At 37.2% G+C, this 27,022-nt stretch overlaps 1 protein-coding gene across 11 annotated transcripts in view; it reads left to right on the top strand.

Annotated features, from left to right (window-relative positions):
• Window positions 1–406: 406 nt before the first annotated feature.
• The window catches only part of DOP1A (DOP1 leucine zipper like protein A), a 68,146-nt gene continuing 41,530 nt past the window's right edge, over window positions 407–27,022 (top strand). For 2 of the 11 annotated variants that reach the window (XR_008822601.1, XR_008822602.1), the window contains exons 1-11: window positions 491–505; window positions 11,999–12,046; window positions 12,399–12,589; window positions 13,883–14,064; window positions 16,248–16,418; window positions 18,037–18,226; window positions 18,801–18,899; window positions 20,054–20,153; window positions 22,879–22,988; window positions 25,134–25,242; window positions 26,860–26,980. Coding sequence is in view for 9 of the 11 variants with exons in the window: in XM_056343875.1 (XP_056199850.1) it covers window positions 12,452–12,589; window positions 13,883–14,064; window positions 16,248–16,418; window positions 18,037–18,226; window positions 18,801–18,899; window positions 20,054–20,153; window positions 22,879–22,988; window positions 25,134–25,242; window positions 26,860–26,980 (1,220 nt within the window). In the remaining 2 variants the exon portion in view is untranslated. Of the gene's footprint in view, window positions 506–541; window positions 564–8,126; window positions 8,144–11,998; window positions 12,047–12,398; window positions 12,590–13,882; window positions 14,065–16,247; window positions 16,419–18,036; window positions 18,227–18,800; window positions 18,900–20,053; window positions 20,154–22,878; window positions 22,989–24,447; window positions 24,797–25,133; window positions 25,243–26,859; window positions 26,981–27,022 lie in introns of those variants that run through there. The other 9 variants (XM_056343875.1, XM_056343867.1, XM_056343871.1 and 6 more) reach the window with 7 other exon arrangements.

Raw genomic sequence — 27,022 nt, 5'->3', positions numbered from 1 at the left:
AAAGTTCCACTTGCATCCTGCTTTTACCTGCGCTGTATTCGGTGAACTATGTATGAGGCAAACCAAACACAAACACATACACATAAGCCCCTTATTTGCACCAGCGCGTGTGTGCCCACCGACACGGTTTCCCGCGTGTGCCGCGACGCAACCAGCAGCAGCGAGGCCCAGGTGACGGCCGCCCGCGGCCCGCACGCAGCGCCGCCTCTCGCTCCGCACAACGCGCAGGTGAGGCCGCGCAGCCGCCTCCCGCGCCGGGCCCCCGCTGCCTCCCGCTACCGGCGGAGGGCGGCCCCGCCGGGCGCTGCGCGCTCCCGCAGCCGCACACCCCCGCCCGGCGCAGGAGCGCGCCTCCCGCCCGCTGCGCCTTTCCGGCCGCGGCCCGCCAGGGGGCGCGGAGCGGCGGCGCGGGGCGGGCGAGGCGCGCCGCAGTGCATGCCGGGAGCTGTCAGGGCGGTGCGGGGGTGACGGTGGCGGTCGGGCGCTTCCGGCTCGGGTCGCTCAGGTAACGCCGATCGCCCCGACGACCCCTCCTCTCCCTCCTCCGCCTCCCCCCGCCGCGGGTAGGCTGCGGGGCCTGGCGGCCGCCGCTCCCCTCCTCCCTCCCCGGCGCCGCGCCTGTGTTGGGGAGGGCGCCGCAGCCGAGCGGGGTCCGTGCCGGGAGCCGAGCCGGCCCTGTCCCCTCCCCTCCCCTCCCCTGCCCGTGCCGGGCCGCGGGCACCGCCGAGGAGGGCGAGGGCCGAACCGGGCCCGGGCTGGCTGTGGGGGCGGGGGACAGGTACCGAGGACCTGGGGAGAGCGGTTAGCCTGTTAATTGCCCTGCGTCAATTAGCCTGTGGCACCTGGCTCGGCGACTGCCGCTCCGTGGCCACCCTGCGCTCGCCGGTGCTGTCCCTCGCAGCGCACGGCGGCCCGGGTGGGTGCCCAGGTTGCCTTCCCCCCCCTCCCCGCCCCGGCACCTACCGCGGGCGCTGCTGGCCGGGCCTGGTTTCGCCCTTCTGGAGGGGCTTCCTCGGGGACCTCGTCCCGGCTGGGAGCAGGCTCGGCGTTCGGCTGCCACGGCAGTCCTGCTTTGACCTTGAGCGCAGGAGGGCTGTGGGCCTCTTTTGGGTCAGGTTCCTGGTGGCTGCCTTGCCTGCTTGGGTTGTTGCATGTGATGTTTGGAAGGATACGTGGGGCATATGGCTGTAGTTTGTGTAGTGCAGCGTTAAATTTCATCTGTTGATTCAGGGGTGGCCTTAAATCTTGTGACGCCCACTTGTAAAGCATAAATACGTGAGAATTTCTGGTGTTAAATGTTTTTTAGAAATAGCATTTGCATACCTGTAATAATAACCAGAAAAGCCTAAACAGTTTATCTCTTTAAGTATCCTAAAATATGCTGGCTGTGGGGTACAGGTTTTGATGAGCTTGTTCTGGGTGACTCAGTCCTTGTTTTTTCATTGCTGATTAGCAAGGACCCTTTCACTACGGGATCTTCTTTCTATATGCAGTAATGGTGAATTGTTACGGCTCTCAGGTTAACAGCGTAATGTGATACCTGAATTCCAATTATAGGAATGGGAAGGCTCTATCTAAACGGTAGTGGGCTAGATGCTTGCAGGTAAGAAGAGGGCATAATATAAGGTTGAAGATCATGGTCTTTCGTTTTTGTTGCCAAGCCTTGGTCTATCTGTGTTACATACTTAGGCTGGTCTGGCTGTCAGATTTGCTTCTTTGTTGGTTTTTTTTTTTTGTTGTTGTTTTGTTTTGGTTTGTTTTTTTTTTTTCTTTTTTTTTAAATATTGGTAACTTCAAAACCAGGCTGAAATACAGTAGACCATTTGCAGGTCTAATAGTAGTGTGATGTCTAAATATTGTGGTTATCCAAAATGTATAGTCATTTTTAATATGACATGGAGGAATGTCATGTGGAGGAATGTCAGTCTGAAAGCAGTCAGAACGTTAGCAGTATAATTCCCAGGTTTGTTTTAACTGAAATGAGAATAGGCACTTCTGGAATCTAAGCAACCTGTATATGACAGATGGGGAAGCAGAGACTGAATTTCGAACTTACTGAATGTCTCACTTTCCGGGCTTGTTGGTAGCACCTGTGACAGTGGATGTCTAAACAACATCTTGCTAAGACAAGTTATCCTATGTCTTCAGTTACTGGAATGGCTGTGCATTCGAGTGGATAGTTATGTTCACAAGTTAGGCCATTTTTATACCAGTAGTGCAAAAATACTGGTACACTGACCACTGGAAATACTCATCACGGGCACAGCAAGCTACAGGGGTAAGAATGCAGACGGTCTGGTGGGCTCAGCCTATATTCTTCTGCCATTGTTCTCCATTTGAATAAGGGGAGGATGCTTCCACCTGCTCTCTGCTGGCTTAGTTTGCTTGACTGGAGTTACTGCAGTCCACCTTTAGTGTATTCTTGCCTAGCTGGGAATGATTGCTTAGCTGGGCTGACTGAAAATGCTTGTCACTGTTCTACTTTTTTTCTTTTTTATTTTGGTGTTTACATTGTATTCAATATGTAGTGTGTAGAAGAGAACCAAGAAGAGGTATGAAGCATGTTGTAAAAAAAAAAAAAAAACTATTTTGGAAGTTGTTGAGAAAAATAGGAGATAGAAAAGAGATTAAACTAAATGATACCTCCTAAAGCGTGAAATGGAAAAATGGAAGTAATTTATTGGTATGCACATAAGTTGTCTTTCAGATTAATAATCATGTTGCCCTGACTTGTAGCTGAAAAGAAGTTGAATGATAAATAGAAACAGTAAGTGTTGCATTTCCCTCTGAGAGCTTGGGGAGAAGAAACACTGCAGGATGAACAATTTCATCCCAGTAACTGAAACAAGAAATGCGAAGAAAGCACCAAAGAGACTCAGTAAATGATTTCACTAGTCATCACATCCCTATTTTTATCAGAAACTTGTACTTCAATATAAGCATAAAAAATTATATAAAGCTGAGCAATGGTGCTTTGCTGAATTTGGTTTCTAGGATCACTTGCAAAAATGAAAGGGGATTTAACTTTATGTTTATGTTTTTTTCTGGCTTACTTCTGAGGATAAGGAGTGTGAACAAGTTTTGGTCCAGCCACCGTTTTCTAAACAGTCAGAAAATGATTCTGCTTTATAAATTCCTTTGAAATCTCTGCAGAATATGTGAAATTGGATGCATTGCAGAATATGACCACAATTTAGATAATGCATATACATTAAAATCAGAATAAAATGATATTAATTAATTAATTAATTTTAAATTTCAACCAGCAATATCTTAGGACCCTAGGGTATAATAACAAAGGAAGTTGGACAAAGTGTTGCCCAAATGCATTGTATTAAATGCTTACCTGAGTAAGGTGATGATAAGGATATGAAAACTTCTGACATGTTTTTGTGAAAAGAAGTATCAGGGTTGTTTGGAGAGAGAACATTAAACTCTTTTGAAGCTACATATTATCACAGCAATGGGTATGGATGAATAAAAGGTTAATCTAAATTTTCAGTGTTAAAGTTATTGTAGAAAAATAATAAAAGTATAAATGATCAAGTCACCATTTATTTTTATTTTTTGCGTTAAGTTGGTAGATTCTGTGTTAAACTGTGTACTGGAATATTTAAAGAGATGTCACAATGTGAAGGCACAGTGTTACCCTGCAAGCAAGGCTCCTCTCTCAGTAGAGTGCTGCAGGCATTTGTGTAAGACAGTGAAACTGATATAGGTCCTGTTTTTGTCTACCAAGCCGAAAAGAATCCGGAAGTTGGCAAACTCTCCTTTAAACTTTGATTTGTACTATAGGTTGTTTTAAACGTAGTACTACTGGTTAGAGATTTTCTTAATTGTTAAGTTTGCTATAGCTTGCATGTTTGTTTGTTTAACAAACATGTTGACAGTAAAAAATAAGCAAGAAGAAAAAGAATACCTCAAGATAAGTTTTCCATCAGTAAATGCTTGTTAAAGATCAGAAGAGCTGGCTAGTTAAAAAGGAATTCTTTTCAGGGAGGGTATAGTAACCGTTTGAAGGTATGAGGTTGAAATGTAAAAGTGAAAATAACCTGTAGTTTATTTCAGGAAACTTGTCTTGTTATTGTGCTCAGACAGGTGGAGAGAATGTAACTATTTGAAATTATGTACTTACTTATCTGTCATTCCTCAACAGAGAGGACAGTAGCCCCAAAGCCTAGTCAAGCCTGTGAGACTTGGACAGTTCCACTGTGGACAGGAAAAGCACAAAGCTCACCGTGCTGACAGGTGGCACCAGAGCCATGGGGAAGGTGCAGTTGCACTGACATGGAACATACTCATTTTCTCTTTGGTAATGATTTTTCCAACCCACCAAACTTGTGTGCTTACTGTGGATTTAGCTATGTCAGATAAATACCTTCCATATTCTGTTTGGAGTTATTCAAGCAGCCTTATTTCTAGTATGCAGTCTTAGGATCTTTTTATGGAGGTGGGGCAACTGGTAACTGTGCTATGTTGCCTGTTTCATTGTGCATAACTGAAAAAGGCCCTACCAACCCAGGTGCAAGCTTACCTTATTCAGCAGGGCAACAGTCTGTTTTGCTCCAGGGAACAGTATGTGATACAATATATACAATGTTATAGTTAATTTCTGAGTAAGGATTTTGTGTTTCTGTTAGGCTCTGCATTGTCAAGGTGACTTATTGACTCCAGGAGGTTACATTTTTCACGTATTTAAAAAAATATAAAAATCTTAAATGTCATATTCTGCATTTGGGATTGTTGGGATGTCAGCCTGGAGACTGAAATGAAGATTATTGAAAAAAATGCCTTTACCCCAGTTGTTTACATTTCTTTGATGGATGCATTGCTGCTGTAATTTAAATTGGCTATAAAGATGGTAGCTCTGAACTGAGATGAAATGAAGTTTAAGGAGGAAACCTTCTGCAAACATGTCAAAAAAGTGCAGGTTAAATTCTAGGTATTCTTTTTGTTTTTCTCTCTCCTTCAAACGTGTAATTGAATAAGAGGTAAACGGCGATCAGTTCTAGATCTAGGTTGAAATATTAGTTGTTGAAATACAGTGGTCAACAAGGGGGAGAAGGGGACGAAGTAAGTGAGCATTGAAGGATAACTACAAATTCAAGGAAGAATTTCCCCATTTCTCTCTATGTTGTGTTATTCTGACTTAATCATCATTTTTTCTAAGTCATCTCTTTTTCTAAAAGACATTAGATATTTTGCATATTTAAAATAAGCATGGATGTCTGTAGTTTTGTTCATTTTAGATGTAAAATGCATGCTGATTAAGTTATAGTAGATAGATAATTCAGGAATCCTTTTTTTGCTAGAAAGGAAAAAACCATGGGAAAATAATATTTTAGGAAGAAGAAAATATTTTCAGTTCATGGTTGACCTGAATTATAATCAAGAAGATGCAAATCATCGCCTTTCATTTACTGAGTGATGGAAGTTCAGATCTGTGAAATCTGAATGTTTGATTTGATCTCAAGAAGGATGTGGTATTTTAAAAGTAGAACATTTAAGATTCCAGTGTTTATGTAGTGCAAGAGGACTTAACTGTGGAAGACAGTCGATGTTATGCTGTCATGCATATATATACAGACAACATATCACATTGTCACTGGAGCATCTGTTGTATGCCACTACAATGCTTTCATTGGCTAATATCTATTTATTTTGCTTTATTCATATTTTCTGGAATTAATTTTTAACTATTAGATGTGGTTAAAATACTTATTTGGCATTAAGTCAAAGTTTATTTTAACAGAGGAAACCTTTTATTGCTTTATTACAGCAGCACTTGGAGATCCCTGTAGTGAACAGGGCAGCTTTTCTCTTCATACTTTGCCACAAATGGTAAGAAGATCCAGAGTAGCATGTAGGCAAGAGTGCACAAGGGCTGGAAGAGAAGGGATCAGTAGTGTTCTGTTGGTGGGTCTGGAATCAAAATTTCAGTCTGGTATATCAAACTGTTTTGCAGTTCACCTGCAATATATTGAATAGCTGCAATAAAATAGAAGTGAGTAGAGAGGTTAAAATGCCACTCTAACTTTGTTTTTAAGAGGCAATTGAAAGAGACTTGTATTTACCAACAAAAGTAAGATGTCTTTGGTCACTTTCTTCTCCCTCTGATAAACAGATAGACATGATTTGATACTTACTTCTGAAAAAATATGTTCTATAGCAAATACATTCACTTGGAGATTGTTCATAATTACAAATTTGTTTTCTTAAACAGTGAACAGAGAAGTTGATTACTAAGAAGGCTTCTTGTAGATTGCTTATGAATTTTTAAGCTTGTTACTTGTTCTTTCTGAACTCATGTCTGGTATGTCAGGCTTCGAAATACCATAAAAAAGCAATAGAAGAAAGAACATTTCACATACCTTATGTATTTCCATTAGTCTATGTTCAGTGGTAGATTTAGAGTTTTATTCCAGTCATCTTTCTTTTGTGACTTCCTGTACCTGCAGAGGAAGTGTACTTAGTTTCTTTTTACTGACAATTTGGTTTTTGTGTAATAATAAACACAAATAATTAACATGTTTTGCAGATTCTAAAACCAGAAGGAGGGAGCTCATCCAGTTGGGTGCCTACTCTGACCTCTGTAGTTCAAGCCATAGGTTTTCTCTATTTAATTCTTGTTCGATGAGAATCACTCTCAGGAAAACATCTTGTGTTGATTTAGCAGTGATTGCCAGTGTGGGTAACACACAGATTGTTGTGCTAATTTAATTTAATTTTGTCATGGAAAGGAATTTGAACACCTAAAGCAGTGTTGGTTTTCTGTGGAAAAATGTAATAACCTGTTTCCATTTGTGAATTTTGCCTGGCTGGAAAAGTGTACTGGGAAATTTTAAATCACAATATTAGATCTTATTAAGTGCTTGATACTGTTGCAGGATACTAACGACATCTTGGCTAATTACAGTTAATTATATAGTCAGGGTTTTTTTTTTTTGCTTTGTTTATTTGGGTAATATGTGGGGATTTTGCATCTTTCATTACTGTATGGAACAGCAATTGGCCAAAATGAGAAGCTCAAACACTTCTTATTTTTCAGAAGACATTAGAGATGCCTCTTTAAAACAGTCTGAGATGAGGACTCTGTAGAAAGTCAATTTAGAAATAATTAGCTGCAATTGGAAAATCTTCATCTTTGGTGATAGAAGAATATGTTTCCAACATTTGGTTTTTATCTTCAGAGCCTAGCCTGGGATTTGCAGTATTTATTTTGCCATTCATGCTTTTAAATGCTTCTGAGAGAAAGCAAAGCATAACAAATTACCAAATGACAAGGGTTCTGTTTGTATTAAGTCTATTTAAATAAAAATGTGTTTCTGCAGTTACCAGCTTGGTATATGGGCAGTGTACACAGCTTAAAAAGCAATAGCTCAGTATTGTGAAATTTTAGATTTTTCTCATCTGCTTTTTTATTATCTATTAGTTCTTTTACTTTATGTCCCGTAGCCACACTTGAAACAGTAAACAATTTTAGAAAAAGCCTTGAAATATTGCAAAGCTGAAACTCAGGAATTCAAAGGGAGCAAGTTTATGAGCTCAGGTTCTTCTAGTACTTGGGACAAATCTTGAGAATGTTTTAAGTGACATGACATACACAGATTTGTGCTCCACAGTGATCAGCCCCTTGACCTCTACCAAAGTGACCATTGCAGTGTTGCAGATTGGTGTGAAGCAGACAAATAGAGCAGTTCTGTGAGGCTTGAAAAATGTAAGAGCAGAACAGTAGCAAATCAAACCTGAAGAGGAGCTTTAGGGTACAACAGATACTGGAGAGCTTTATGAATTAGTGGGAAGTCTTAGAACATTGTGATTAAATTGAGACAGAATCTAAATGAAAGCAGCTTTTATTGAGTAAATGTTGATAAAGCTGCTGTTCTTCTCAATCAAGTTTCTTTAGGTGAAAACCACTTAGAGCCTATTAAACAGGTTAGTAGTTTGTTGATGTGAGGCAGAAGGCTGTTAGGCATGCGAGCTGTGAAGGATGAGCACTTGCTGTGGAAAACACAGCTGTAGCAGTATCATCTTAATACGACTCAGAGGAAAACCAGGACTCCCTCACTGATGAAAGGAACCGAAGGCTGGTCTGTAAACACACTATGCACAACTCCCAGCAAAAGGAGATCCACAGCCCCAGGTAACTGCTTTCCTTGTCAAAGTCATGCTCAAAGACTACAGACATCTAGGAATATACAGAATTGTGCAGTGTCTGGTTTTTAATCCCCACAAGAAGGTGAAGTAGAAGGTATTAAGTGTCAAGACCTACTTCTGCAATCACTTATGATTTAAAGGTGGTTTTATGAAATAGTTTGAAAGTGTATAGCACTGCTTAGGTAGTTTTCTTCTCATGGATAATAAGTCTTCTGCTCAGACACCCCCTTTTACTTTTTGTCATCCATTAGGAGGAGGTATGGCCATCTAACAGGTCAGTGATTACCTATGTCCAAACTCATGAGAGTGACTGAATCTTCAGTCTGAGAAGCTTGTCAGATCTCATTAGGAATGCCAAAAGGGGGGAACCAGCAAAAGCAAAAGAATGGTGCTCTTAATACCTTGTTCAAAACGATAAATAAAGACCATTAAAAGGGAAGTCGGCCCTAATGCTAAATGGTGATTGTAGAATGGCAAGATAAAAGTTTTATGCTTTGGGATGTTTGATGGTGTGGCAGAAACTGCTATTTTTCAATGATTTTAGTCTATTGAATTTTATTATTTATCTCATTTTTAAAAGTAGTAAATTCTGAAAGGTTAAGGGTGTGATACTTACAAGGAGGTAGACATTACTAAGCTTTAACATTGTATTGAAATACCAGTGCTGTAAAATTAAGTATTCTTAGATCTGCGGTTTTATTTTCGATGAAGAGAACAGAAAAGTATCAGTAAGAATGCATGACAGAAATAAGAAAATATTACTTTGGAGTATCTTCAGGCTAAGCAAAAAGTAAATCTTGTAGGACAAGTATAGTTTTACACGAGAGCTAATAAAAATGGATATTCCTGTAGTTTCAGTGGTCTTGGACTACAAATAGTGCCAAGTTTATAAAAATAATACATAAGATTTACATAGTATCTTCTCTGCATCCAGGACTTATTATGGCTACTGATATGGCTTGGAAGATATATTGTTTAAAATAGAGGCTCTTTATTGTGGGAAAAATTCTTTCTCTCCCTGTAACCTTGAACTATATAAACCCTTTTCTTTTTAAGAAAGAAAAATGAGACCATAACCATAGAGTAGTAAGAAAACAGTGTTTTTTTCTTCTCTATACAAAACTTCAAAATTACAAAATTAGCTAATAACATATGGATAAATGTAAACGTCAATTACATGACTAAAGTAAATGCATTAGTATAAGCTGTGTGCAATAGACTTGTCTAAAAGTATAGGTTATTCAGTCAAAGTTGTTTTATGTTTCTAAAATGAATATTATGATCAGTTAGCAAGTCTGAAAAAAAGCTGCCTGTTTAACCCCATGTTCCTGCTGATTTTGTCTAACCTTTGATAATCCTGAATCAGTCCACTCTCAACTTTCAGGTTTTTCAAGCACTTGAGGAAGACAGAGCCCTGTTTTCCACTCAGCCAGAAGCGGTTACATTTATGCTTTATTACAAACCTTTTGCACTCTTGTGTGGATAAAAAAAGAATGTTGATGCTTTCTTCACTCAGAAAGCATTATTTGCTGTGTCAAGTTCTTTCTCCATCCTTTGTGCCTGAAAAATGAGAGTTGTGCTGGTTTTGTATGTTGGTCCTTTCTTCTTTTTTAGTGTTAATACTTTATTTTACTTTTGGAGTTCAGACGTTGGCAGTTGTGCATCTGTCTCTTTGAGAAATCTCTTGGCATTCTACAGCTTTTTCAAAGCAAACCTGATCTTTTTCTGGACTTAATCCAAAGAAAGATAGTTATTATAAAATAAACCAACATGAAATAGTTTTTTTAGATAAAAAGTAAGATGTAAGTGCTTTACACCAGTGGGGTATTGTGAAATCTGTCAGTTTGGCACTCAGGATATGTTTTTGAAGTAATGGTTTGCATTTCTGTCCTGCCTTGGAGACAATCTGTCATTATTAGTCTGCAGTTAGAATCAGGAGTGCAAAAGGTTTGTAATTCTTGGCCTTTTTATTCACTTCTGCTGTCCCAGTTCTTTTTCTTCCTTTTGCCTGTCCCTTCTTTTTCTTTTCTTGCAACTTCCCTTACAGTGCTGAGAAACCAGGAGGCGAGCAATATAAGGAGAAAGATAGTAACAAGGATAAAGAAATTGTTAATGTGGAATTTTTGTTGTTCTGTAGAAGAAAAGATAAATGTGATGACAACAGAAGAGGGGCTTGTCTGGCACTGTATATGTGCTTCTGCGTGAAAGGTTAGGGTGAGAGGGTTCTCAAAGGTCCCTCTCTGCAACCCAGAGTGGCAGTGTACTGTTTCTGACTGAAGTAACACTTTTTTTTAAGGTTCTTCTAGCACTTAAAACAAAAGCAAGTTTGGGAGAATTAAAGCTTATCTTCAGAAGCACCTGTTAATTAAAGGAACACAAGGAAGGGAGCAAATATCTGCCAGGGTACTTTGCGATAAATGACGAGATCACAGTCATGAAATTTTGAGCCTGGTTTACTACTGTCTTAATGTGGAGATGCTGGAGTATAGCTTTTTTCATTTTACCTTGTGGAGTACTGAAAAGGTGACAGTACTAGTAGTGACATAGTTGGTAGGTTTGAGGGTTGTTTCAAGAACATGGCAAGGAGTTGGCTTTCAGGTAGCTAACCAGTCCTACCTAGGCTTTTATGTTGTTCATTCAGTGGTAACTCCTTATGAGAACTGTCGACAAAGTTATTAAATAGCAGCTTCATAACCATTTTGAGGGGAACACTAAAGGGAGGGATAGTTGTAGTACAAATCAAATGAAAATTTTTATGTCTCCATATAAAACATTTTAAATTGATCATATAAACACTTTGCTGCCTTTTATCATATGTTTTTGATGCATCTTGCACAACTGGAGTGTGTTTATTACATGAAGTATTACAAATTGAATTGAGTTTTCTGATTGGTCTAAAAACACTTAAACTTCTTCCGAAGTAGAATTTAAAGATGAGTGTTTTTATTGTCTCCATCAACTTTAGAACCACCAGAAATCAGAATGTCACTTCTTATTTCTGTTAATTCTTCTGCTCTATTATTTCACAGGGATTTTTCATTTCAGAGTCCTGCTATTTTGTCATATTGCTGCTTACTGGGAATAGGGGCCAATGAGGCATTTTCTCCAGTCCTTTCTGAAAGGGCTCACTGAAGCTGCTGTTTTCAGCATGACTCTGTTTATCATACCTAGTAGACAGTCTGATGAATACAGCTTCTTTATACCTGTTCTGTGGTTTGTTTGTGGGTTTTGGTCTACCATGCTTCAGCCTGTGCTTCTGCATGCAATTTTCTTCCCATTTCCCTTTAATTAAGACAGAAGAGATCAGCATCTGCTGGGTATGAGGTTTCTTCTGAAGCTGAGTATCAGAGACAGCTCCCAAAAGACCCCAATTAAAAGGGGCACAAAACCTGCCCTTTTCACAAACATGCTACAATAGAATTTCCCGTTATGAGTTGTAATTGTTTGGGGTTAAAGTAGCTTTAAAGTCATATTTCTTTTTAATAGTGATTGAATTTCATGAAATAAATAGTGTGTGGCCTATAAACGTATGAGGTGGTGTTTCTGGAACTAGAATACCTTAATTGCTCTGTGTAAACTACCATGTGATGAAAATGTAGAGAGTAAATTGCAAAAGCCTCTGATTACAGAACAATAGTAAACATATACTTTTGTTGTGCATTGATGATGAGAATATAAAAACAAAGTAGAGTTGCATCACTGAATTAGAATTCTAGGTCTTGTAAAAGCAAGTGTTGATGCATGACAGTACTACTGAATAATGTGTGACTATTGTATGTGTCCTTCATTCTTGTCTTTTGCCTGGAAGTGATTCAGTAAGATCAATATTCTCTGTTTTCAGAAGGGCTGATTTGTGGAAGGGTGGGTTTTTCTGGTGATGGACCCAGAGGTGAGGAAAAAAAAATGAATCCCTTTGTTGCATTGTTTAGAATAAAAAGCTTTTTGGGAGGGGCAGAACATTAATTTCCTAGGGGTTTTTGTTTGTTTTGTGTGGTGTTGGGTTGTGGTTTGTTTTTGTTTTTTCTTAAACAGAACTAGATTGCAAATATACTCTTTTAGACATGTGTTAAATATTTGTGTGCAATATGTTAGCTTTTGTTTAGAAATTGCTGTAAACTAATTTCAGTTTGATATTTTGTAATGCCTTTGAGGAAAATGTAGTGCTCTTTATAGAAAAGTATTTTAAGAATCTGTATCTGGAAACAATGGTTTCAGGGGGTTTTATTTTTTATTTTGAACAGGTAATGCCTGTACATGAATTGCAAGCTACTCTCTAGTGGGACACCGTGGGAGGATGAACACGGAGGAGCTGGAGCTACTGACTGATTCCAAGTACAGAAACTATGTAGCAGCTGTTGACAAAGCACTGAAGAACTTTGAATATTCCAGTGAATGGGCAGATTTAATATCGGCACTTGGAAAGCTGAACAAGGTATGCCTGACAGGTCTCTTAAGATTCAGGACCTGGCAAAGGGTATTGGTGTAAAAATGCAGAAGTGCAAGGTTCTAGCGGTCTAATATTCTTGCAAATATTCTAGCAGTCTGAGCCAAATATTGCCTGTATGCAAGGAGCAAACAAATCAAACAAATGCTTTTCTAAGACTTACAGTTGAACCCTTTATAATTGTAAGTAAAAGGAAAAGTTATTTACATTTCTAGGGGAAATAAATGCAACATCTTTTTCATTACAAACATTTAATTCTAAAGTCATTCAGTGTTTCTGAAGTAGTGTGAAAAATAGCTGGTATAAATATCATATTTATATTCATAATATCACAATATATATCACGTTTATATTCATAAATATTTTTACAAAGCACAAGTTACAAGATGGGCTGAAATCATTCACTGACCAGAGAATGTTATTGTTCTGATTTGTTTTAACAGTTAATAAGCTGAATGTGTAATATCATCATGATCTTTAATAGCAGTTTACAAATGAATACCGATCCTGATATCCATAAAAAAAATCATGTTCTAATCAGTCCTGTATATTTCTAGGGATCTCCATCGAGTTCCCTTTACACACACACTCCCCAATATGAAGTTTTGCAGAATTTAGCATAGAAAGTCACGGATCTGATGCATTTAAATTCTACCCTTTAAACGAGGAAAATCAAGAATGACGGTAAAGTGGGCAATGCCAGTGGCATAATTTCTTTGTGTAAACTCCCATTTGTTTCAGTTTCACTGATTGTGGTAATACTTGCTGCATGTGTATACATAGTGAAGGCTATGGTACTGGGAAAGAAAAATCTGAAGATGTAAATGCAATTCTGTGTCCAGTTCTGAAGTGATTATATAGTTTCAGGCAGTGGTAAAGTTTTGTATGTTGTCTGCTCCATAACAGTTTCTTAAAGTTATCCCAGACTCGCCACCCACAGTTTAATAGTCCTCTTTGGGATGCTGGCAGTTGATTTTAACAGAGATAGTAATTTTTATCCTTAACAGGATGAGTAAAATGAAATGGACAAGCTGTAAGTAAGGAGATGATTGCAAGTGAAGTTTTGAATGCCTTCGCAATTCCATCTATAGCGAGTGTACAAGTGAAAGGCATTGCAAAGAAAAAGCTCCACAGTACCTCTTAAAAACTGAGGGTTTTTCTTGTGTTGTAACCTAGGTCTGTGTTGTGACTTACTGACCATGTTAAAGATCTCATGTATAAAACGTGCATTTGATGTTTAACTTGTGTTGTGCTGTTTTTCTTAACACGTTGATTTATCAGGTACTACAGAACAATGCAAAATACCAGGTGGTACCGAAAAAACTTACTATAGGCAAGCGCTTAGCACAATGTCTTCATCCAGCTTTGCCAGGAGGAGTTCATCGAAAGGCACTTGAAACATACGAGATCATTTTCAAAATCATTGGACCCAAGCGTTTGGCCAAAGATCTTTTCCTCTACAGGTACAGTGGTTTAAACAACACCATTCCAAATGCATAGTTGAGATGCTTTTGGTTTCCTACATTTTATATTAATAATATTGCTTTATTATATAGTAAGAAACAGTCTGTTTCTTCCCTCTTGTTACTGACGATTGTGTAGTACTCTTCTCCCAGATATTGTATATCAGAAGATAAACAGATCACCTGAACTTTTGTTAGAAACCAACTTTAGTGCTAGAAAACCTGGAATTTATTCTTTATTCATTGAAATTAACAAAACTTTGTGTATGTATGTTCAGTAATTGAAGTGTTAATGGTTATTTCAATGTATTCGCATTATATTTTTCTACTTTTTAAGTAGATTGGAAAAGAATTTGAGTGTATTTTATTGCAAGAAGCTTTCTTTTCCAAGCTATCAAATCAACAGAACAGAAAGATTGTCTTTTTTATTAGAATGGGGGGCAAGTACAAAATTTTTCTCGCTGTCAGTCTCTAGAACTAGTGACAATGAAAAGGAAGGATAGCCTTGAAAAGTGTAGTGAAAATAAAATGATTCCTAAACTTCCAATAGGTTTTTGGTTGGGTGGGCAAGACATTAAGCTATTTATTATATAATGCATAGAGGGATGTGTGCATATCTGTATACATGCAGTCACACATGGTTCTTTATCCTTGGAGATTAAAATTTTGTCAGTTTGAGAAATAGTGGAATAGAATTCTGTTTAGGAAGCAAAGGTGTGTATTAATGATTGGAAATAAATTGTATGCCTTAACATCAGGTATTCTATCTTGCATTGTCAAGATGTTTATTTATAGTTGCATTTGGTGAGAGAGGGAAGTGTTTCAGTTCTGTTTTCACATGTTTTTAAAGATACTGTGAACTCATAGCTTCTGTTCTGGACTTGTTCAGTGATTCAGTAGTTGCAATATCTTGTTAACACTAAGTTCTAGGGTAGTGGAAAATGCTACCTTGTGTAATGTAACTATAAACCATTGTTGTGGATGCTTGGAAAAGACTGACATTCACAGTAAGGCATTATCAAAGTTTCCAGTATTTTACATGAAAGCAGAATGACAGTGTCTGAACATCAAATCTTAAAGGATGAGTAACAGCCTTACAAAGACAGACTGTGGAGTAGTGTGCTGGTTACTGAACAAAAAGACATTTTCTGCAGAAAAAAAGAAACCAATTGACAATGGCAAAACAGTAGTTGTTCTAGATAGATAAAGGCAAATACAGTTTTTGCAAACACTTTGGTACTTTGGGAGGATTTTTTCCCCCCTCTCTAACATGGACAACATTGTATCCACAAAGATTTCTTTTTTGTTGTTGTTGTTGTAATTTGTAGCTGTATATTTTAAGGCCTTTGTCTCAAACTTACCTTTTTTACTGTTCTTTCATTTTCTTCTTCATGTGTTGAGGCTCTTCTGACCTGAGTCATCAGTGATTTTGAAACTTGCAGTTGTGTCCACATACCTTTGATTTTTGGTGCTATTTGTAATGATTTATGATATATATTAGCAATAGCAAAAATGTTTTTAGTGTGTAGGCAACTTAACTGGTCACATTTCTAACTTTCATGAGCTTAAGTTCATAGTAAACTTGAAAGATTCTTCCAATATTTTTAATCCTGTAAATGCTAAATCATGAACAGTGAATTTATTTTTAGTTTGAGAATCTGTTTTCAGACTGAATTTCTGAAGTAAATATATACTTTATTGCTACCTAACAGTGTAAATGCCTTAAAAGTTATCTTTAGGTTACTTGCTAAACTAAAACATTATTTTTCTTTTTTACTGGAAAGTATTTCTTTAACTGTCCTCAAATGTTCTCATCCATTCTTATTTTTTCTCAGTAAGTGCAAAGAGAATGTATTGTTAAACACATTTTCCATTTTTATGTAGTTCAGCATGGGCAACATTAACATTTTGTCTTGCAGAGGTGCTTCTGGTTTATCATATTTGTTTTATTGGTGAAAGTCATCTCTGGGCCTTCAGTGCTTGCTGTCACAATACTAATAAAGCTCGTAATATTAACCTTGGCATGCCAACCTGCCAGTCTGAGAGGCAGTCATATTGTGTAGTGGTCTATGACTCTGCAAAATTCTAAGATAAAAACCTGATACTTATAACTACATTGGACATGCCTGTAGTTATCTCACATGAGAAGCTTCCTAAAAAACCATAAATTTTATTTTTCACAGTTCTGGATTATTTCCACTCCTTGCCAATGCTGCTATGTCTGTCAAGCCAACATTGTTGAGTCTGTATGAGATTTATTATCTCCCTTTGGGGAAAACTTTGAAACCAGGACTGCAAGGACTGTTAACTGGGATTCTGCCTGGGTTAGAAGAGGGGTCAGAGTATTATGAAAGGTAAGGATAGATATGTTAATGAGGTGATATGCTTGATTTGTGTTTTTTTTCCTGTGACTTTTCGTTAAATGCTTATAAGTAGATATTTTATTTGTTTTGATAGGTGGTATTCAATTTCATCCAGTCGTATTAATTGAAATGGAAAAGTATGGTAGAAGATTAATTTAACCGTTAGTTGTTCCTGTTATTGAAACGTAATTGACTTGAAGTAGCCTTAGTGTTATATGTTGGTCTCTGCTCCAAGTAACAAGTGATATGACAGGAGGAAATGGCCTCAAGTTGTGCCAGGGGAGGCTTATATTGGATATTAGGAAAAATGTTTTCACCAAAAGTTGTCAAGCATTGGAACAGGCTGCCCTTGGAAGTGGTGGAGTCACCATCCCTGGAGGTATTTAAAAGATGAGTAGGTGGGGCACTTAGGGACGTGGTTGAGTGGTGGACTTGGCATTGCTAGGTTAACGGTTGGACCCAGGAATTAAAGATCTTTTCCAACCTAAATGATTCTATGATTCTTGTTATGGATTGAGATATGTAACATCTTAGGAACATGCTGCTTGTTTCTTTTCTGTGGGTTTCCTCTAAGGCAGTACTGCTATATTACCCTTCTAATAATACATACTGTCTAAAATACATACTGCAACGGAGTTTAATATAACAAACAAAGCTTCCATCATTAAGATTTATTCGTTGTGATATCTAAATTGTCATTAAACCACCTATGTAAGAGACACCAATAATCCACCTATCTTTATAGGTTGTTGTTACTCTGTTTCTAGGAGGGGGTCCTGGGAGGTTGTAGCTTTTTTTTTTTATCCAGCAAGACTAAACCCCACTTGAGTTATATTGCCTGTGGTGTATGGGGTGCTGAGGTAGAATCTTAACATATTAAAGGATGAAGTTACACTTCAAGGCTTTGAGTTCTTGGAATTATTTATGTACTTACATATTCTTGATATTTCCAGCTTCAGAAGCTAGAATTTTCGTGACTTGTAGGTGAAGAACAATGTAATGCTGTCTTTTTCTATTTCTGCATAGGTAGATACCCACAGTGTAGTTGGCATCACTACAACAGGGAACAAGGGGTACTCGGCTTGCCTTCGGGGGCCTACCATAGGGTGTAGAGGTGCTGCCGCGTGAGTGGGAAGAAATGAGGACAGGGAAGGGATTGCTTGTGCTCAAAGAATTGTGATATTTTTATGCCTTGTTATTGCCAGAAGTGCAGTGCTCAGTGCAAGGAATGAGAGGACAAAAGCCATTTGCTTGATTCTTTTGTTCAGTAGCTATGCTTTCCTGCTGTCTTTCTGAAACCTCTGCCTGTAGCAAGCATGGCTTTAAGTAGCAGATAAGGAAGTTATTTGGCTCTTTGTACAGAAGGAGCATATAAGGAGAAGCTGTGGGCAGGCAAGAGCATTTTGCAAGCCAGGTTGGCCCACAGGCCCACTGGTTGGATCACTTTGTTCAGGCTGCATTTTAAGGTTCAGTGTATAACGGGGGGCTTCTCTTGGTCTCTCAAAAAAAAATTTTGACCTTCCTGTAACAATGTGTATTTATTAAAATTGTAGGCCGGGGCAAGGGCTGTGATACATGTCTTAATTCAGCTGACTTGATTTTACTGCAGAACAAACACGCTGTTGGAGAAGGTTGCCTCGGCTGTGGATCAGTCGGCGTTCTACAGCGCTCTCTGGGGCAGCCTCCTCACAAGCCCTGCAGTTCGCTTGCCTGGGATCACCTATGTCCTCTCCCATTTGAATAGGAAGCTTTCAATGGAGGATCAACTCTACATAATTGGCAGTGACATTGAATTAATGGTAATGTTTCAGTTGTAATTGCAACAATGAAGACATTGCTGTTACTTATTTATATAATAATATACTTCCAGGGGATTAAAATGTATTCTCTATCTTTGAACGTAGACTTTGAAGAGATAAAAATGCCCGTTTATTTATTATAGCCTCAGTTCAGCTGATGGTTTTGTGCATAAGTATTGCAAAGCTCAGTTAGTTTCAGAACTTCTCTAGGTTTTGTATAAAACTCCATTCATGACACTTTTCAGTTAAAAGTGATTGAATTTTGTTGTATTTTTTTTTTTTAAATGAGTTATTTTTGTCTCTTAAACTTAAGATATTAATTGGTAATATAAAAAAACCAAAAGCTTAATGTTTGTATAGGTCAGGGAATCTTTATTGATTATATGTTTCATCAGTGGTAAAACTTTATTTTCAAATTTTTTCTTGTTGCATTATTCAGAATTCTAAAATAATTTCATTTTTGTACATATCACTATTTATAAGCTGTTCTTATTTTGTGAGTTTTCTTTTATATCTATCTTCTTAAAATAATACAGTAAGTAACTATTTTGGTGGTGGTCTGCTGTTACTTTAGGTGGAAGCAGTAAGCACATCGGTGCAAGACACCAGTGTTTTAGTACAGAGGAGCACGCTGGACCTTATCCTTTTTTGTTTTCCTTTCCACATGAGCCAGGTAGGTTATTAACATAAGAGAGATTCATTGTCAAACTCCTAAATCTACTCCACTTCTTAAGTCAGTAGCAGTATTCAGTCTGTCTTTGTTAATGATTTTCTCCAAGCTTGAAGCAGAGTCATATGTAATAATTTGATAGCTTTGGCTGTTCTCATGTTTTGTGATCTCTGCCCTTCTGCTTTTTAACTTGATGTGTTAAAACTTTGAAGTTAACGTTAACTTCTGGATATGCAAACTCAATATAAATTATGATGTTTAGCTGACACAGAAGCTTTTAATTTGCTCTAATTTCATGAGAAAACAAATAATCTGTTCATGTGCAAGTTTCCAATTCTCAGTGTTCAAAAGCAGCAAAAGTTAATCCCCTTAGCATAACTGATTCAGAACACTAGAGAATTGAAAATGATTATTGGTTTTGGGTGAGTAGTTAGCCCTAGCAGTATGGGGAGACAGACCTTACAACTTCTAGGTATTTTTTTCTGGACTGCATTTATTCTTAGTTTTTAAATGATCTATGATTTTAAATTATCTAAAATATGTTTTTAAATGATCTATGATTAATTTTATCCTGGAGGAAAGTGCAGGTTTTCCGTAATTTCTAACAAATTGAGAATCAGTCCTGTAAGAATTTATGGAAAACCTGCACTTTCCTGTAAAGAATTGTGTTCTTGCTTGTGGAAGTGGTTTGTTCACATATATCGGTTACTATAGGAAAATTTGGAGTGTCTCTTATGTGCTAGAATAGTGAAAATATCAATACAGCATTTATTTTTTTTTAATAATAAGACTTATGGAAACATTAAAGTAGTAGAAGATTGAAAGGTATTTAAAATTCTTAAGTTATTTTTTAAAATTTATTTTTATATACTGGATTTTAGTTGAATTTGCTTCCAAGGCTTTTGCCTAATAAAGTGAAATGTAACAAAACTGAGCTGTTAATGGAGACAAGTATTTTTGCTGTTCGTGAAGGGTGCATACTATTACAAAGTGTCTATTCCAAATAGTCATGTTTTTGTTTCCTAAGAACAAAATTATGGTTTTTTGTAGTATTCCAAATTCAGAACATTAATATAACTATGTTTTAGTGCACATTAAGCTTCTAGCATAGCAAAATTACTTTTTATAGATAAATATAATCATGTTTCCAACTTCAGGCAACACGTCCAGACATGATCAGGATTTTGTCAGCAGCCCTTCATGTAGTACTGCGCAGGGATATGTCACTCAACCGAAGGCTTTACGCATGGCTTCTAGGTGGGTTTGTATCTCATTTCATTGTTCACTAGAAGTGGAGGAAGGATCATATGTTCATGAGCAGTATTTTGCTATATGACAGAGAAAGTTTCTTGGAAAAATGAAATCTTTAATTTGTATCATAAGGAAGAAAGACACTATCTCCATGAACAGAAAAGATGAAGAATGTGGTGCCAGAACTCTTTCCTGTTATATAAATTATTGGTACATTTTCATATAGCAGCAATTATGGGCCACATTAAGGGCAAGCATGGTGCACTGAGCCCATGTAAATAGATACTGAAAGGCAACTTCTGTCTACCTAAAAACATAAAATGGAAAAAATGGAGAACAGGCACTATAGAGTGTAAATGACAGTTGGAACGCAACCGTGTAGAAGGGATGAAAATAAAAGAATGCTGAAAAAACATTTATATTGCATTGATGGAGCAGACTTTAAGCTTCATTAGATAGTTGCATGGTTGAATTAACAAATCGCCAATCACTTACGTTCTCCGTGCAAGTAGAACATTATTTCAAAACATTGACAAAACCAATCATTGACAGGATGCACACTTTTACTTCTGCCAAATGGCAGAATATCAATACAATACCCATTTAACTTTTTATATGAAACCAGTGTGTAAACAGAAGAGGGTAGCAGAAAATAATAGCTATTTGGAAGACCTAACTATTTAGGGAATCTTTAAAAACCCAGAAATTAACAAATTTTAGAAAACATTTATTCTTATCCAGCATGTTAATTTAAGATAATGAAGCCTGTTGTCATATGAAAATGGTGTGTTACTCTTTAAAACCACTTTCAGCCCACTTTGAGAGAAGTCAGGATTTCTGACATGGGAGTTCCTAAAATTGTCACAGAAACTGGAGACAATGAAGTGTTTTCTGTACTTGAGGGGAAGTCTGTTTTATGGTCTGCTGTTACCTTTTTTGTTTGACTTCCCAGCTCACCAGCAAGCACATATGTGCTTCTCAGTCTACCCAGAAACCTCGGCAGCAGCTCTTGCATTTTTCCCACCTGATAGTTAAGACATCAGAGGGAGGTAGCCTGTGGGTGATTGGGGAGCGAGGAAATAGTCAAGGGGCATGAGAGAGAAATGAAGTTACAAAGGGAGGGAGGAAGTCAGAAACAGTGTTTTGCATGATGGGATTAGTTTTGTTCCTGTTGAAGTTGCAGGGGTTTAGAAAATAAATATGAAAAAATCCCAGCTTCTTTAGTTAATCATTTCTCAAGACACTGACTTGTGAATTACTTGTCTCTTGAAGAAAGTGAAATGCACTGTCATGTTCCATACCTACATTTTCCAGTTTAAGGAAAAAATAATTTCCAAATCAAACACTGCACTGATGTTTCATCAAAATTTGGTTAATTAGATATATGGGTTTGCTGTCATTGAAAAAGATATTTTATATGTTTAAAATATGTTGCTGTTTTAGTTGTTGAACTTTCTTCTACAGCTATTTCATGAGCATAGTCTCCACTGAAAGATAATATAACTTCAGAAGATAGTTTAACAGTGACTGTTCCTGGTCCGGTTTTGTGAACATCTAGTACCTCCATCTGCTCTATATTTGGACAGATCTTATGGCAATATAGCTTTTTTGCTTGTTTTTCTTTAGACACTGTGCTGGTTTTATACTGTTTTATACTGATACTCTACTCCTAATAGAAAACATTAGGGGAAGGTGGGATCAGTTACGTTGAAAAACTCTGAAGTCTCATGTTCTGTACAATGTTAGTTAATTAGTGTTAACTATTCGTTCCTATTCTTTTATAACTGTGAGTGGTCTATTAACATTCTCAAGGAATAAATATCACATTACATATCTTTAAATCTAGTTTAGCTTAACCATTCTTAACAGTGGTTATTTTAAGTTGCTGCTAAAGGCTATGTATCTTCTCAGGCTTTCCTTCTATTTTTGTCACTTTGGGACAAAAACTGTGGAAACTACTGCTGTGGAACAGGGTGATACCCTGACCGACTTCTTGATTGATTTTATTTTTATTTTTTTATTTATTTATTTTCTTAAGCCTATTTTTTTGTAGAATAAAATATTTACTTGGTAAAACAAAAGATACAAACTTAGGAAACAAAGATCTGTCTCTGTGTAATTTTGAGTAATAAAACTGATTTTTTGTAATATGACTGATAGTCTAAGTGCCTTAGCATGTCTGTGTTTTGTGATAAATATATACAATACATAATTTTATTAAATTTTAATATAATTGTTCTTAATTACTCTTAAATAAAATTCAATATTTATATTATTATTTAAACAATAGTTATAGTATTAATGTAATATTGTGTGTCTGTATAAAATAAATTTTTATACTAGTAAATATTAATATTAAATATGTTTATATTTAAAATACTGAAGTTTGTGTTCTCATAATAATAATAATATTGAAATGTTTTTTGTGGGACAGACTATGTGGCTTGTGCAGTGTCTGTGAACGTTTGTTTCTTTTGTACAAGTAGTAATTTTGTTAATAATGTTGCATAAAAGTACAGTTTGTAATTTGCATGCAAACTGCTTGCATGGAATTATCATTTAGTTTCCTGTATTAAACTCTATAAAATCATCTTTCTCTTGCCAACATTACTTGGACTTCATCTTGGTAAGTTGTCAGTGCTAGTGTGTTGATTTCAAGTTTAAAGAAATTGGAAAAATATTCTATTAAGGGACAAATACTTAATTCATCTTGTTGTTTATCTGCTTGAAGGTTTTGATAACAATGGTGCCCCTATAGGGCCCAGAAGTACAAGGCACAGCAATCCTGAGGAGCATGCCACTTACTATTTCAACACCTTCTCTAAGGAGATGTTAGTCCAGGTAGCTGTATGATGTTTTATTGCTGCATGTATCTTCATAAATGGATGCTGATCAACGTTGTATCTTTCTTTTGACTTGCCATTTTGACATGACTGTGTAATTTCTCTGGTTTTGTGGTATTGTGTCCTGCTCATTTAAAACCTTCTCAGTGGAAAAATGAAGAACTGGGATAATGTGTTTCTTTAGGATAACAGTGTGATCAGGACAAATATTAGATTTCTCTCTCTCCTCTTCCACAATGAATGTAGCATACATGGAAGATATTTGATTATAAGCCCAGCACACTGGAGCCTGTTCTTTCACAAAGTGGCACTGGAGAATTTTCTTCTACTTCTGTAGATACGGAAACTTCTCTGTGTTTTGGGAGTTGCAGAAATTTGATCAGATAGTACTCAGAAGGTCTGAGTAAGAAGGGTCTTCCTCCTTTCTAGGCAAGGGGAATGTTTTTTCTGCTGTCCATTGGCAGTCAGGAATAGTTGAGCATAGTGGCAGTCATGCTGTTTGACCCTTAAAAGCCTTGCAAAGTGAGTTGTGAGATCCCCTGGCCTCAAGAACTGTGCTCCTTCTGTCACAGTAATTAAAGTATACAGATGTCTTTCAGGATGCTGTGAGTCTGATCTTGAGGTCAGGAAGACATTTTGTCATTAAGGCAAATTGATAAGGTCATGATTTTTCTGATACTCAGTGAGAATTGTGGGGCTCTATATGAGAATGAGCATGGGGACACCAATGTTAGTAGCTAACACAAGAATATTTAGCTCGTTACAACTTAAAGCTGATATCCAGCACAGAGCTCGCACTTTCAGTTTTATCTGAAGATAATGAGATCTACTGTTCTACTGATGAGGAAGAGACCCCAGAATTCCAGTGCAGCAAGGACCTTGTTGGAACTCTCACCCTTCTCTTGTCACCCTTCTGCCTCCCACAGCAGATTATTCAGAAATTATCCAAGTGTAGCGGTGAGGCCTGAATGAGATAGTTTCGCATGTACCTTCTATACAAAATGCGCTGAGCTTTTATTAATAAATGCCTATAATGTTGCTAGGTTGTGGTGGCCTTCATAAATCTATCCATCTTTCTAGCTTAATCAGTGTCATTAAAGCTTTTCTGTCTGAAAAAATTAACAGTGTAGAGTTGATAGTTAATTTGATTTTTTTGTTTGTTTTTGATTGTTTTGGTAGCAGGCACTACAGCTACAGTAGAATGGAGAATGGCCATTTTTTATAATGGGAATAATTCACATGTGTGTTTATTTTAAAGGTTTTTATGGACATTAAAATCCGTGGCTTGCTTTACATAATACAAATTGAACACGCCTTCAAAAACCATTTGCTGCTTTTGAAAGACTTTAAAAGCATTGCTCCTTTTTGCCTTCTTCCCTAGCAGTCTTTGTGTGTTCCTTTATCCAGTCCACCCTCATCTTATTCACTGATACAGTGTACTGAAAATTCTGACCTTCTAAAGGCACATTCAAGTACAGAAGATTTTCCTTTTAGGATACTGGCTGATAATACTTGGTTTATAGAGGACAGCAAGGTTGAACCTGTTTTCCTGCCTTTTTTAATTTCCCATCTCTCCTTTCTTTGTCCTCCTTCTTTAGAAGCTGTAAAAGAAACAAACTAGTTTTGATTCAGTGAAGCCAGTCACAGAGAGAAAACTAAGCAAAATCTGTGGTGGTTTTGTTGGCTTTTTAAAATTCTGCAGCTCATTCCCTGAACTGCTTCAGTATAGAAACTCAAGTTTCCCCATTTGTTTTGAAGTTGTCATTGCTATCTAGTCAACTTTGACTAAGTTTTCCACCACAATAGGTGAGTATATCCTAGATGGACAGTTTATTATTTATTAAGCCCTTAATAGATGCATGCCTTACCTTCTCAAACAGTTTCTACATCACTTCTCTTTTATTCTTACGGCATTTTGAATTGGTGTCTGTTTATAATATTTTATTTTGACTTTAAGTATATACAAGTTCTTTTCCACAGAAATCTTCTCATAGGTAAAGTTGAGAGAATACTTAAGCATGGAGCTGCAGTGAGATGAAATAGTGGTGTCCACTGCTGAGAATTTCCCCTTTATACACAGCTTTTATTGCATCTTTCTTTCAAAACCTGTTTCTGGTTTCTGATAAGCTTTTGCTCTTTGTAGGCCATGGTTGGAATATTACAAGTTAACGGGCATGGAGAAGAAAGCACATTGATGCAAGACTTAAAGCCTTTTCGAATTCTTATCAGTTTGCTGGATAAGCCTGAATTAGGTAAATTTTGTATCACTTCGTATTACTTCTAGTCTTTTAACTTGTTTTACATGGCTTCGCTTGGCTTTCTCTCTTGCTGGTCAAATTGAAAAAGCTGTATTCATAGTACTGGCAAGTTAGCTAGATTTCTTAGATCTTCCCAGTTGTATGTATGCTTTGTATTTGATTTGATGTATTCATTAGACTTTCAATACAGGAAATAGTATGTTGAAGTCGGAGAGAACTGACTGCATGTTGGAAGAAATGCAGATTGGATCTTTTCTATTTCTTTAATCAAATAGTGACTCTCACTGTTTTAAATCTCAGCTGTTGCTTTTGCTCTTTCTTCTAATATACACACAGAAATAAAAGATATTAACAAGACAACATTCCCCCACCCAACCACCACACCCCCAAAGAATTTATGCAGAGGAAGCAAGTATTTTTTTGAGTTTCTGGGCGGTTTGCCTGTTTGGGTTTTTTTTTTTGTTTGTTTCAGGGTTTGGGTTTTTTTTGGAGGTGGGTTTTTTTGGTGTTTTAATTTTCCTTTCCCCTGTTTAAAGTGTTTAAATGCACTTTTTAGTAGGTGAGTGCAGAGGACTGTGGGACAAAAATAGATGAGACAAAAGTATTTACAACAATTAAGTGTTGGATATTTTGCCTTTTTTCTTTTGGAATGACAGTTTTGGAGGTGACTGAAAAAATCAAAATAATTTTTGAAGTCTATCCTGAGGTTTGGGGACAGGATAATAAGAGCATAAAAATTCAATAATTAAACAGCACAACTTGGAAGGAAGCGGTTAAGACAACCACAAAGAAAAAATATCTGACGAACTTGTCATCTTCCTGGTATTTTGTGATTTCTGGGAGTCAGTTTAAATTTTCAGAGGCAATGTGTACATTAAGATTTCATGAAGTAAGCAGAGTTATGAGGATTCTTTGAGCAAACTGAAGGCAGCTCAATAAGGCTAGGAGAAAGCATGAGAAAGTAAAGGATATTTCAAGCAGGATTACTTAGTGAACAACTTTCAAAATAAGTTGTTGATTTTTTTCCTCAAACTTGAGATTTAGCTCAAATCTGAAGAAGCACTATTTCAAAAAGTATCCTGCAGACTGTATCTGGAACTAAAGAAAAGCTGCCTCAAATTAAAAGGAATGAAGATGCTCAAAATATTTTACCTTATATTTGCATTTAAATATTTGAGCTTATTTTTTGTGTGGTAACAGCATGAGCTAGCTTGATCAGGAATCCATGTAAGGACATTTACATGTTGCTAAACTAATAATCTGTCAGAAAGGATGTGTTGGATTGAGCGTGGGCTACACTGATGTGACTGTAGTTTTTGCACTGGGTGTTTTTGTATCCACAATTGTGTCATTGTACACACACTGTATGGGAAAAGAACTCCACTTGTGCTTTGTATACTCCTAGGCATTACAAATGCCCATGTATTTCTGGAATACAAAAGAACCTTCTGAAATTGAGGTAGTTTATGAAATTAAATAGAAAGAATGTCATGGTTTCAGTGACCAAAGCTCTTTTTCAGTTGACCACGTAATGATTTGGATAGTTTTCAGATGTGGACTGTTAGCAGTGCTGTAATACATAAAACTGTGATTGCTGGTATTTCTCCCTAGGCCCTGCCATCTTAGAGGATGTACTGATTGAAGTGTTTCGAACATTATATACACAGTGCAAAGCAGAACTGGAGCTTCAGGCAGAACCTTCTTTCAACAAAGATCACACACAGCTAAGCAGGTGAATAAAGAATATACAGTATTTTGTATTACATAATACATC

The sequence above is a fragment of the Falco biarmicus genome, chromosome 6 (genome assembly GCF_023638135.1).
Source record: "Falco biarmicus isolate bFalBia1 chromosome 6, bFalBia1.pri, whole genome shotgun sequence".
Lineage (NCBI taxonomy): Eukaryota > Metazoa > Chordata > Aves > Falconiformes > Falconidae > Falco > Falco biarmicus.
Note: the sequence above shows the minus strand (reverse complement) of the source record. Positions and strands in the feature narration are given on the sequence as shown.